At 43.5% G+C, this 13,380-nt stretch overlaps 1 protein-coding gene across 5 annotated transcripts in view; it reads right to left on the reverse strand.

Annotated features, from left to right (window-relative positions):
- Nucleotides 1-13,380, reverse strand: part of CCDC171 (coiled-coil domain containing 171) — a 356,091-nt gene that overhangs the window by 328,920 nt on the left and 13,791 nt on the right. For 4 of the 5 annotated variants that reach the window (XM_059724699.1, XM_059724700.1, XM_059724702.1 and 1 more), the window contains exons 3-4: nt 10,938-11,076; nt 5,807-5,981 (exon numbers count right to left, since the gene is read on the reverse strand). In XM_059724699.1, coding sequence (XP_059580682.1) covers nt 5,807-5,981; nt 10,938-11,076 — 314 coding nt within the window. Of the gene's footprint in view, nt 1-5,806; nt 5,982-10,937; nt 11,077-13,380 lie in introns of those variants that run through there. The other variant, XM_059724703.1, reaches the window with a different exon arrangement.

Genomic DNA, 13,380 nt, shown 5'->3' on the forward strand with positions numbered 1-13,380 from the left:
CTGTTGCAAGCCTCCTGGTTCCTGACTCTGGGTTTTGGCATATTTCTGGACTTTGGCTTTGGATTTTCCTGCAGATCTGTATCCTGGTCCTGCTCCTGGTTTGGCTCTGTTCTTGGACCTCACCTTGTGGATCTTCCTTCGGATTGGTACTCAGCATCTCATCCCCAGATCCTGACCCTGGACTGTGTTGTGGACTCTGCTTCTTGGATTTCCTTCTCATTTTGGTAATTAATCCTGCCCTCAGACCCAGAGCCAGGCCTCTGGTTTCCCTTAGTGTTTTAACCATCAGACCAGACCACACACGCCCTGGTCCTTTGCACCCACTGTCAAGATCCTAAAGCTCAACTCAACGTATCTGCATTGTCACATCTGTAACAGTCAGGGGTGCACCAACAGAGATTTTCTTGGCCGATACCAATAGCTGATAGTTTACCAGGCATATTGGCCAATACCAATCCGATAACCAATTTACAGGAGTACAGTTGAGGGCATGGCAGGGGCAGATCAAGGGCCCCAAGGTGAGGGAGGTAGTGGGGCAGGGGGCTAGAACTGGGGCTGGGAGTGCTGCCAAGCCAGGGCAGTGAATGGGATGCAAGGGAGGGGAGTGGAATGAAGCTGCAGGAGGCTCGTCCAGGGGATCAGCGTCCCAGTGCTTAAAAATGGCAGCATCAGGGATTGAACTAAAGCTTGCCAAATGAGCTTTAGTTCAAGCACTGCCACCACCACTTTTAAGCGTAGGGATGCTTTTAGGAGTGGAGCTAAGCGAGACAAGGGCTGATGCAGGCTGCCCACTGAGGGCTCAGGGCTGTCTGTCCTGCTGCTTTTGCCCCAGGAGCCGCACACTCACCACTCTGTGTCCTCGGCCCACCTGGCAGCAGGGAGCACAACTTACCACCACCACTGCCACCAGGTGGGCAGCAGGTGTGCAGCCAGCACACAGATCCTGAGGCAAAAGGCAGCAGTGTGGACAGCCCTGATCCCACAGCAGGCAGCCATCATCTGCCCCGTGCACAATTCTAGGGGGGCATATGCCCCCCCACCATACCTCTCCCAGGGGTCCTGGACTGGACCCACACACAATGTGAAAAGCTGGCCTGGGGTAAATTGTAGCACCTGGCCCATGGACAAGCTTTATGCCACTCATCCAGGCTGCGGACAGGCCTAGGGTTACCATACATCCAAGTTTTCCTGGACCCATCCTCTATTTGGCCCCCTGTGCTGCATCCAGGCGGGTTTGAAATGCAAGCAAAAATTCCAGGATTTCCTCCCCTGGCCAGTGTTCGACATGGCTGCTGCTAGGTAGAACTACAGTTCCCAAAATACCTAGTGTGGCGAATGTGCGATCAAGAGCTGAGTTCACAATTTTGCTTTGCTCCAATGGTGAGAGCAGGGGAAGGGTGATCTGAGACAGCAGGGAGCACAGACGGTCAGGAGTGCGGAGCACCAGCAGAGCTGGGAGTGGGGCAGGGGCTGCAGATCAGGATTGAGGGGCATGGGGGGGGGGGCCGCAGGTGACTGTGGGTTGGGTGTGTGGGGCACCAGCCGGGGGGGCAGGGTACTGCTTTTTGGGAGTGAGGTGCACTGGCAGGGCTGGGGTCAGTGGGTTGTGGTTTGTCAGCAAGGGGCAACAGAATGGGTAGGGGCAAGGCACCAGCATATTCTCCCCCCACCCCCCACAGGTGTCCTTGTATTTGGACCTGGAAATATGGTAACCCTAGCAGGCCCCACACCACTCATCTGGCCAGCTAGACTAAATGAGTTTAACACCCCTGCCCTAAAACACTAGTCTCCTTCTGGCCTCCAATATTATAATGCATTTCTCCATCACTACTTTAAAGTAACTGCATTCTGTACTTCACTTGATTTTCTGCAGGCCCTGTCAGAACAACCAAATCCTGTACCTGACTTTGATTCTTAAACCTCTTGAAATAAAAATTCCAAACTATTCAGGTTCCTTGTTACTCAATATATGGTCTCATCCTTCTAAACATGCTCTCTTTAAAATTCCTCTTATCCTGCAGAAGAATTAAGAACTTATCCCTACATCTACATACACATGAATGGACCTTGTAGGCTAATTTTGTATGTTTTCATTTTCTTACTTTACCATATACACAGAGAGGTACTGAGAATTAACTGAACACAACTTTTGAGTACAGTGATCATCATTTTAAAATTCTTTCCTTTCACGATCGCTTTAAAAAAAATTAGAAGCAGAAAACTAGACTTCCTAGTAAAGTCTAGTAAAAAAGGAGGTAAAAGTAGCAACAAATAAACCAAGAAAAATGATAATTAAACAGCACAGAGTAAAAGCTACCTAAGGAGAACAGAGAAATTTGAAGAAATAATGAAAAAGGCTGCTAACTCACAGAAGCCCATCTGACAAAGTACCAAACAATAGAGATAGATAGCACATTAAAGCAGCAAGCAAGCAAAGACTAAAGAAGATTCCAAATCACAAGGGAAAATGAATATGAAGCCAGGGACTCCAGGAGAAGAGGGAAGCAATAAAAATCAGCATTTGACTTTTTCAACAGCTAATTAGATCCTTAAATCTGAAAGCTGGTCACAAAACAACATTTTGACAGCTGTATCTTAGGTAGAAAGTCTCCTACAATGTTAAATATTAAAGATGACACCTAAAAGCTAGCAACTAAAAGAGCATTATAATTAACAAGTAAAGGAAAGCATATAGCTTCCTAATTATAGAAAAAAAGTTTTCTACCAATTAAATCTTTAGCCTGCAGCATTTACGACAGCTTGCACAGGAAAACGTTTCGAGTGTTTGTCCTACTTTGCTTCTTAGAATATATAAGGTAATCCTGAAAGGTATTATTTTGTTTGTTTTTTTTAATTATTTAAAGTGCCATAATCAGTTTAGCTGTTTCCTTAGGCATATCAATTATGTCTCTTTGGTTAACAAGTAGTCTTTCTAAGCACTTAAGTTGATGTTCAGCATTCAGACACAATATACGAAGACATATTTCTTAACTGTTTTACTTTTCAAAGGTATTTGAAAAAAAAAAAAAAATCACCACAAAAAAAAAAAAAATCACTTTCCCTTATAACACTTGCCTATACTCCAGTCAGGCAGAGTTCCAAAACAGACAAAACCTAGATTTCTACTGTACAAAAAACAGAATGTCCTAGGACTACGTCCTCCTCTATATTGAACAGAAGGAGGAAAAAAAAGCCCTACCAACTTAAACTGCAAGACAGGGAGGTGACCAAAATCAGCTTATACTTCATAACAAATCCAGAGGAAGAGTCAAAGAGGTTATGATCAGATCTCTGAGAGAGAAGGAAAACCTTTTTAAAAAGAGAATGTGAATGAGATACAAGGTGGCCAAAGATCAGGTATAGTAACAAGTAGTCTTTCTAAGCACTTAAGTTGATGTTCAGCATTCAGACACAATATACGAAGACATATTTCTTAACTGTTTTACTTTTCAAAGGTATTTGAAAAAAAAAAAAAATCACCACAAAAAAAAAAAAATCACTTTCCCTTATAACACTTGCCTATACTCCAGTCAGGCAGAGTTCCAAAACAGACAAAACCTAGATTTCTACTGTACAAAAAACAGAATGTCCTAGGACTACGTCCTCCTCTATATTGAACAGAAGGAGGAAAAAAAAGCCCTACCAACTTAAACTGCAAGACAGGGAGGTGACCAAAATCAGCTTATACTTCATAACAAATCCAGAGGAAGAGTCAAAGAGGTTATGATCAGATCTCTGAGAGAGAAGGAAAACCTTTTTAAAAAGAGAATGTGAATGAGATACAAGGTGGCCAAAGATCAGGTATAGTAAGTTCGGTTTTAACACAATAAAAACGGAGAAAAAAGAACCAGAATGTGGAGAGAGAAGCACAAATAGGATTAAAAAATGACATCAAAATTATAGGCCTGGAAAAAAGAATAGTATATGACAGTGATCTATAAGAGACAATAGAAGGAAAGGGAGTTGCCAGTGAGGGGCACAGAGCTAAAGGGAAGGAGATGGAGCCTTAGTGGCTAGGGACAGAAGTTGCACATAAAGCGGTTTAAGTGATCAGAAACTGGCTTAAACCTGTAACAGTACAGATGTTCAATGCACATAAACCAGTTTCAAAATGGCTGAAACTGGTTTAAAATAAGCCTGGTAGTATAAGACTAAACTGACTTGGGTCAAGCCAGTTTATGCAACTTCTATCCCAGACCCCTTTCTGTTTTAAAGTTAAACCAGAAACCTCCAGCATCCTCTCTGGACTGATCTGTGCTGTTTGCTCCAGAGAGTAGGGCTGGCCATGCCCCACTGCTCTCTAGTTGAAGCAGGGGCAGAGATGTGGCGAAACACCAGCTGGCATGGCCCTGTTAACCCCTTTCCTGCCTTCTTCACCTTAATCCTTCCCTCCTTCCCCTCTCCCCCACCACAGCTGGGGTCTGCCCGCCTGTGGGTGAGCAGCAGAGGCAGAGGGGGCAGCCAGGGGTCTGGACAAAACTGGGGTTGGTAGACCCTCTTCCCTGTCCCCTTCACCTAAAGGGGGCTATGCCCGGACAGCATCTGGCTTCATCCATCACTGGAGCAGCAAGGGGAAGGGGAGGGACCTCTGTCAGAGTGCCCAGGAGGAGTTTATTCTTCCCCTCCTTCTCTGTCCCACTGCAGCCATTCTGGCATCACCCCATTAAGGCTAAGGGGGCAGAAAAGTGGTTAATTACCTCCTAAACAGGGGGCTGCAGCTGGGATGGAGCAGCCCCCCCTCCTCCCGCCACAGAGTGGGGAAGGGGGCTCTGTGCAGAGCTGCCTGGACCCAGAGGGTCCTCATCCCTCTGCTACTCCCTCTTCCACCCAGCAGGGAGGGGGGCTCTGTTCGGTGCTGGAGGGCAACTCTTCCCCCTCCTCCGCCTCCCCCCTCCCCAGGGTTGGGGAGGGGGCTCTGTGCAGTGCTGAAGGGGGACTTTTCCCCCTCCTCCCTCTCCCCTCTGTGGCAAGGAGGGGAGCTCTGTGCCAGGCTGCCCAGCCCCAGATGGGGACTGTTCCCACCCCTCCACCCACCCGCAAGGTGGGGAGGGGTGGTCTGTTCAATGCTGGAGGGGGACTCTTTCCCCTCCTCCTGACCCCATCGCCACAGGGCAGGGAGAGGGACTTTGTGCAGCACTGCCTCAGCTGCTGAGGGTGGCCCTGCCCCCATGGCCTGTGCTGTGGGGGTAGGGCCATCCCAGGCAGCTGCAGTTGTGTGATGGAGAGGCTAACCCCTGTCTGTGAGTGCAGCCTGGCCTGGCATCCACAGGCGGTTGCTGGCCGGGCAAGCTCAGATGCGCTGGCAGGCCCGAAAGCCCAGCAGCCACCTACCACAGAGGCTCGCTGCAGAACCATAAGCCCCCGTGGTGCCTCTGAGCCAGCCTGGATAGCCCACTGCCCGGCCAGCTGCCACCCGCCCATGCACACCGAGCCAGGCTGCACTCACTGACAGGGCTCAGCCTCCCCCCCTCCCCGGTCACTGAGCTGCAGGTGAACTGCAGCCGTTGGGGATGGCCCCGGCACCATGGCCCAGCTCTGCCGTGAGACTGCCTCAGCCATGGTTGAGCGGGGCCACCCCGGGCTGCAGGGGCAGGCCCACCCCCAGCAGCTGCAGCTCAGTGACAACTTCTCCCTGCGCCCAGGCTGGGCTGAGCCGGGCAGCGCTGCACAGATACCCCGCCCCCATCCTGCAAGGAGGGAAAGAGGGGCAAGAGTCCTAATAGGGAGCTGTAAATGAAACTAGAAAGGCAAGAGAGGGCCACAGCCTAGTTGTCTGCATTTACAACCCAAACCCCTATAAACATACCTTGCAATTGTTCAAGTCGTTTGCTTGCTTCATTTAACTTTTCTTCTGCAGAGTATCTTTCAAGACCAGCATCCTTTCTAGCAATAGCTAGTTCATACTCTAGACCTTGTCGAACAGCTTCTCCTTTCTCAACTTCACATCGTAACTTGGCAATCTGGCTTTCATAATTAGACAGCTAAGAGAAAAAGTTTTTGGTTTTTTGTTTTGTTTTTTAGAAACTATCAATGACACTATTTAAATAAAAGAAAACTTAGGTATTAAACATTTCAATTAAGTATGCTAACAGAGAGAAAGTTTACTTTTATCCCCAGGAAAGTCAGAGGTAAAAAAAAGCTGTCAATGCACATTTTGCTTCAGGGCAGAGGTGTCAAAGTTAGGGCTCACAGGCCAGATAAAGCCCATGGGCATGGGCATCCAGCCTGCTGTCTTGTCCCCAAGCTGCAGTGAAGGAGCAGGGGAAGGAGTCATCTATTTGCGGGGTTCATAACCTCTCATCAGGCTAAGGCTGCTGCAGGGAGGTAGTGATGCAGTACTTATTGCAGCTGCTGCCAAATTTACAGTTCCCCATTTCTTGTGTCCACTCAGCAGTGGGGGGATGAGCAACTGTAGCAAGGGCCATGCCAACATCAGACCCCATAGCAGCTCAAGCTTGAGGAGCGAATGCAAATCCACATTAATCCCTGGCTGCTGGCCATACTGACAGCTCCCCCCACAGCAGTATCTACTGACATGATGGTAGAGTTTCTCATCATGGCTGCCAGAGGCCCAGCAAGAGCTATACTCCTAGCAGCCCTGACAGTACCATGGTCAGAATCTACTGCTACCAGAGCAGGTGTGGCCCACAGACACCTGCAAAGCAGGAAATATGGCCTATGGACCAATTTTACTCTGCCACCCCTGCTCCAAGACAAGATAATGAAGTACAATGAATCTTAGTCTAGCCACTGCAATCAACCAATCAGTTTATTTCATGGTTTTTTTTAAATTAACTGACCTAAGTTCGCTGCAAATCAAACATAAAATAATATATTTTAAATTATTTGTTCATTTTTCAAAAATCATAGTGATTTCAGGAAAAGCTAATTTTCTAATATTGATCTCTCCCTCTCTCCTTTTAACAAAAGGCTGCTAATTACATTATAAATTGTGCCCATGTGACAATTTGCAGTTATATTTATTTAGATTTAACCCTTCAGGTTGAACATACATAAAAAACTAATTTCCAGCAACAGCATTAAACAGTCACATGGAGATCATTTAAATTTTGACAACAAATAAATACTAGAAAACTCAAGGTAACTTTTACCCTTAAACAACATGCAGCATTCTTTACCCTAAACCCCAGCAGACAAATGCTTTATCAGTGGGCCCAGAAAAATCATCAAATTCCGGCTCTCTCAGAAAGAAGAAGGCAACTACTGTCTTCTGTAAGCAAACGGGGTGTTTTTAGAATCTCATCTGTGACTGCAACAGTGTGACAACATGTCACAGGAAAGGAAAGGGAACACTCTTTCTGGTAGGCAAGTTAGGGCCTGCCTACTACCACGTAAGGCAGCATTTCTCAACCCGTGAGTAGCAAGCATGTATGAAAGGGTCATGAACAAACTTTAAAAATAGATTCCCCTTTAAAGGAGAAAAATGTGGGAAACCATGGCTTTTCCTTTGCAGGCTGGCAGAGTTCCAGCATGCAAAGGCTTACTTGCCCCCCACCCCACACACATCAGATGGGGGCTGGGGGGCAGCAGGTCAGGAGTGAGTTGTACCGGAAGGGCCAGGGGTCTGTTTTCTACTTAAACTGTTTACTAGGTCAGGACTGGCCATCAGTATTTACAAATGGATCCCAGTACCAAAAAGGTTGAGAACCACTGACCTAGGGATTTACAGGTTTCACCCATATCTTGCATTCACACTTGGGAATCCCCTCTTTTAGGCTATAAGTTAGTTGCTCATTGTTACACATACTCAAACTGACCTCAAGACCTTTCTTTCTAGACATCAATCTAAACCCAAAAATTAAGGACTGGAACATATCTAGATTTAGAATCATGATATAAAAGAGATCATTTAAATTGACTGCATCACACTTCTAGCAGAAAACTGTTTACTTATTCATATTGTAAATTGGCCTCTAAGATCACTATAACTCATGGGTGGCAAAGATACTGTTCTTCAGACCAGATCCAGCCTGTGAAGCCCTACCATTCAGCCCCGAGTGCTGCCTGTGGTATGTTCTAGATTGCCCTGTGTGTCATGAGGTGCCTGCTCCAGCTCCTCCGGGCCTACAACACAAGTGGTGCCTGTTCCAGGCTGTGCCCACCCCATGCCAGACCCACCGCACATCCCTAAGTGGCCAGAGCAGGTGCCACATGCAGCGCAGCCCCAGAGCAGCGGTAGAGGTTGCCACATGCAGCGCAATCCCGGACCATCTGCTCTGGGTCACATGCCACAGAAGACATCAACTCTGGGATACACATTGGATCTGACATGGTCTTGGGGGCTAGCATGACCCTTACATGTAGTGCGAAAAGCCCTGAAGCAGCCGGTCTGAGACCATACTGCACATGGCACCCACTCCAGCTGCTCTAGACCTAGGACATAGACTGGCCCCACATGCCAGATCCAGGATATGGGCCCTCCATCCATGGGCTGGATTGGGTCAACCCACAGAACCTAATGAGTTTGACACCCCTGCTGCGTGAGAGAGAGAGAGAGAGAGAGAGAACACCTTTGTACACATTATCCAAATGCTGAAGGAGAACATGATACACATATCGTGTAGGGCCAGTCTCCTTGGTTTCCCTACACTCACACAGAGGAAACCGTTCATCTTTTGCACTCAACTGGGGGGGGTGGGAAATGACAAACCCCCCCTAAAAAAAAACACACACACAAAGCCAGGAAAATGTGGTTGTCAAATGAGCTAATGGGCTTACAGGAAGACACTGTACTTGAAACTAACTAATTTTGGGGAAACAACTAGTTTTCAAGTTAGTGCTGCTTTAAGACCACAGTCTGACTTTATCTTTAAAAAACAAAACAACAAAAACAAAACACAAAACTAACTTACTAAACCAGTTTGAAATACACTTTTAGGTGTATGTCTACTCTGCAATGTAGTGTAGAAACACCCAGGACAGTTTGGGTGCCACAATACTAACACACAGCTCCATACAGACTATTCTTGATATGAAGCTTTGTGGTCATGGCTAGGCTGCTTGCAGTACCTAGCTAGTTCACATACCTCTACACAACATTGCAATATCAGCAACAAAAGACACCTAAGAGAGCATTTTAAAAACAGTGCCCAGCCAAGCTATATTGGAAATATATTTCAGCTTAGCGGAATACTGTACGTACTTCCAGAGTAGTTTTGAAATATTGTGCAAAGGATGGTGCAAAGGCCTTGAAATTCTTATACCATGTTTTGCAAAACCCTTCAAATCTTTTAGATTTTTAATCAAAAACTTTGTTTAGAGAACAGATGGCAAATTCATTTTTTAATTGGAAATGTTTGCAAGCGTTACCTACTACACCTTTTACCACTTCAGCTACAGTGATGCAAGCCTAGGGCTAGAAATGAACTGCTCACAAGGACCCCGCTCAGCTGGATCTTAAAAGAGGGAAAAATGTGAAGAATGTTTGATCATTTTTGCAAGGTCTCAAAGATCCTTTGCATGCCTCATTTTCCCCTCATTCCTGTATGCTGTGGGTAACTGCACTTAGCTGTTTGGAATGGGCCATCAGGAATACAATGGGAACATTAAGCCATGGAAGAAACATCCTGGTGAAGACAATACAAACTAACAACTGAAGATAAGCTTCTAAACAGCTCTCACTAAGGGACAAGAATCAAAACAAACCCTCTGGAGAAAAACTGCACCACGACACATTTTCTAGTTAAAACTGATTCAAAGCAAAACCAACATGCAAAGCCCAGAGCCCTTAAAGTAAGAAATGATTAATTAGGAAAACAGACTTAATTTGTGGCTTCTTATCATTTCTACCATTTGGCAATTTTGCATGTTGAATTATTATTGGAGGCAGTAATCCACATACCCCTCTCTCCCATTCTAGAAATTTACACTTCATTGGATGCCACCTGAAATCTCTGACCAGCCTGACTGTTAGCATCTAAAATTTAAACAGAACTAGTTTCACTCGTTTCTTCCGCTTGAAAAAAAAAAAAATGACTTTGCAGGAAAGTCCTTTTTTACACCAAACAACTTAAAGGTAAACAGATTATTCCAACATTTCTCTGAGCCTAATCTGCATATAAAATGAACTGTTCCAAACAGAAGATTTTACCACACCACCTTCAACTCTCCCATGACACATGAACTTTAATTTCTACCCAGGAGAACTTTTATAATTTTTTCTCCTATGCCTGAAGGATTTGTGCTCGAAAGCTTTCAATTAACGACTTCTTTTTTGTGCAAAAATCTAGTCAGCCTAATAAAAGATATCACCTCCACCATGAGTCCTGATGACTTTTGCAGGATCCATTTTCATGCAAGACAGCTCAGTTTTACGGTGAAGATTTTGCCAGATCTCACAGCTGTTTCTAATTTGACCAGATTTCAGGATCTGTCCCAATCTTTATCTAAATCAATAGCATCCTATCATTTCTACTACATTCATGTAGCTTGCTCTACCAGTGACATCTGTAAGACTACAGCCTATCCACACCAGCCATCCTGTTCCAAATAAACAAGCCCTTCAACTCTTTCCATTTCCAGTACAATTAGATACATTTCACAACTCATGCTACCCGAAATACCAAAGAATATGAACCCCACAACGGGGATTAAGAGAAGAAAATAGTGATCCCCCACAAGGTAAAAACGATTCTTCACTTAGACCTCAAAACTACAAAAAAGATCCACATAGCTAAACCAATGCACATGTACAGAAGTTATCCAATATCAAAGAATCTCTGCATAAGCAACGGATCCAGCCACACAGCACACTGCAGAATCATGGCCCTTACAAGTACTATGTAAATTTCTCTAGATGTTTATTTTCAATCAGTGTCAGTCACCTCAACCCTTCTTCCTTGCATTTCATGATATTTAATTAAAGAGATTTAAAAATTTCTTAAGGAGAGGTGGGGACTAGGAAAATAAAAACTTACATCTTGATTATGTTTGGTCGTTATGTCCAGTTTTTCTTTTTTGGCTTGGTAGAGTTTCCTCCTTAGATCTTCCACAGTGTCCAAATCCAATTCACTGGTATTCTGTAATAATCTCAATTCACTCTGGACGTATTGCAAGCTTAATTGCAAGGAAAAAAAAAGAAAACTTTTTCATTAAACAAGAAGATTTCCTTACTGTTCGATTATTGTATTATTTTAATTGTTAAAAAAACTGAAATAACTCTGCAAGGAAAAATTCATTAAACAAAGTAAGACGACAAGTGAAAAATGGCTTTCACCACAAATAAATTTATTAAAAAGTAGTTAAATGAAATTGCAAATCCTAGCCTACGCAATTTTGCAAGCATTTAAAGAAATCTATTGTGGTAGTGATTAGCATTACTACAGCTTCCAAAGAAAGGATGAGAACTATAAAGAAGTATAATAACTTTATTGTTTTGTTTCCAAAGCTGAGTAACAGGAAACAACACATGAAAAGCCCCTAAACATCTAACAGTTATGAAAAAAGAATAATAACTTGAATTTTTCAAAATATATCAAGTTTAATTATTTTAAGATGTTAATAAGAAATTGTTAAAACTACATCTAATTATCTTAATGGCATCACATGTACATTATGATATAATATATATGGTCTTTCTATGAAAGTAGGAACAATGGACATTGTAATCTGAAATCAGGTCAATTATTTTTAATCACATATCAGTGCACCACTACACCAACTTACTTAATAATATGGTGATAACAAGCATTAGTAGGACTCTACTTGGACCAGGAGCAACAGAACCATAATAGCTATATTACCACTTTCAGGGTTACTATGGAAGCCACTCTCACAGGAGTCAGAGGAGGAGGAGGTAAAAAATAACTCAAAGGGCAAAAGAAAAGCAACAAGAAATATGTAACATAAGATTAATAAGTTTACATTAAATGACCACTAGTTTAAAAAGAGATATTATAATAGCTATGACTTGTAAAGTAAGCCGGGGAAGACAGTAAATTAAGTATAAATATGGAATGTACAAATGGGTAGAAATAGTCTGAGCTCCCATAAGAAACTGGCCAAATGCTTGTTGGTTGTGGGCAGCACAAATGTTTTGGGCTTTGGAGTTATGTTTTTAAAAGAGATGAGCAAATTAGAAGCAGAGACAACCCACATTTGGATAACAAAGGAATAGCTAAAGCCAACAAGCTTTACAAAGGTGAACACTCACAAAATTACACAAAGGACTATTTATCAGAACAAAGATTTATAGTAATAAAAGATTTTGTAAACAGCAAGAACAGAAACTATTAAATTAATTTACTGTTAGGTCTAAAGTGCAAAATGCAAGAACTTAATTCATCATTTCATCAGAATTCAAAGATGACCATACAGTCTTGTTCAAAACTTCTAGGATTAAGTACTGGGATAATCACATTTTAAATAAGTGTATTTTTTTACCATGACTATCTACAAAATGTCACCCTTAGACAACTACTAAAATTCTTTACTGAAAACAACAGGGTGAAATAGCTATTGAACATATTGCTCTGTAACATGGATATATACGATACTAGTAACTCAGAAAGGAAAAAACGAAATCAATAAGCCAATACTAGTCAGTCCTGCAATCCTACTAGTTAGAATACTATAGGCATCGCTTAGGCTTTTTTCCTTCCCCTTGAAAAATAATTATACCATACAACTGTAACTGTTACAACCATTTAATATTCTTCTTTCACTTGTTAAATAGCTTTGGGATTTTTCTAGGCTTTCATAGTCTAAAGGGACTGTACCCTGCATGTACTTAACGAACTATCACATTTCATAGGAAAACAAAAAACAAAAAGAGTCCAACCCTAGGGATGTTGACAGATGTGGGGGAAAAAACCACCCCCCTCCCCCCCAATAAACAGTGCTTTACCAGATGAGTGTGTAGCTTGTAGCCGTGTTGGTCTAAGAACATAGACAGACGAGATTCACCCAAAGAACCTTGTTTACCAGATGAGGAATCACATCAGTCTGACCCAGTGTGATTCCTCACCATCAGCTCCCCAGCATTCGTATAGCCCATGCACTTCAGCAGGGCTTTTTAAATAAAAGCAGTTATTAGATAAAAGTGCTAGAACACCCTGCTGAAGTGCATGGGCTATACAAACACTGGGCAAGCTGGGTCAAACTGATGCAGTTTCTCTTCTAGACACGAGCTGCGCTCAGTGGGGGCTCGCCAAGCTGAAAGTAAAGCACTGTTTTTATCCCCCCCCAACATCTGTAAGCAGGCAAGATTCTTCTAGCTGCTGCCAAAACAATTAGAGGCACTGCAGATCAAGATGTAGAAGGAAGTCACTGTTTAAAAATCAATCTATTTAGAATAACAATAAAGGTATCTAACTTTTCAACTGTTTCAATACATCGAATACTCAGCGAGACAAAAAATAC

Source organism: Alligator mississippiensis, chromosome 3 (assembly GCF_030867095.1).
Source record: "Alligator mississippiensis isolate rAllMis1 chromosome 3, rAllMis1, whole genome shotgun sequence".
Lineage (NCBI taxonomy): Eukaryota > Metazoa > Chordata > Crocodylia > Alligatoridae > Alligator > Alligator mississippiensis.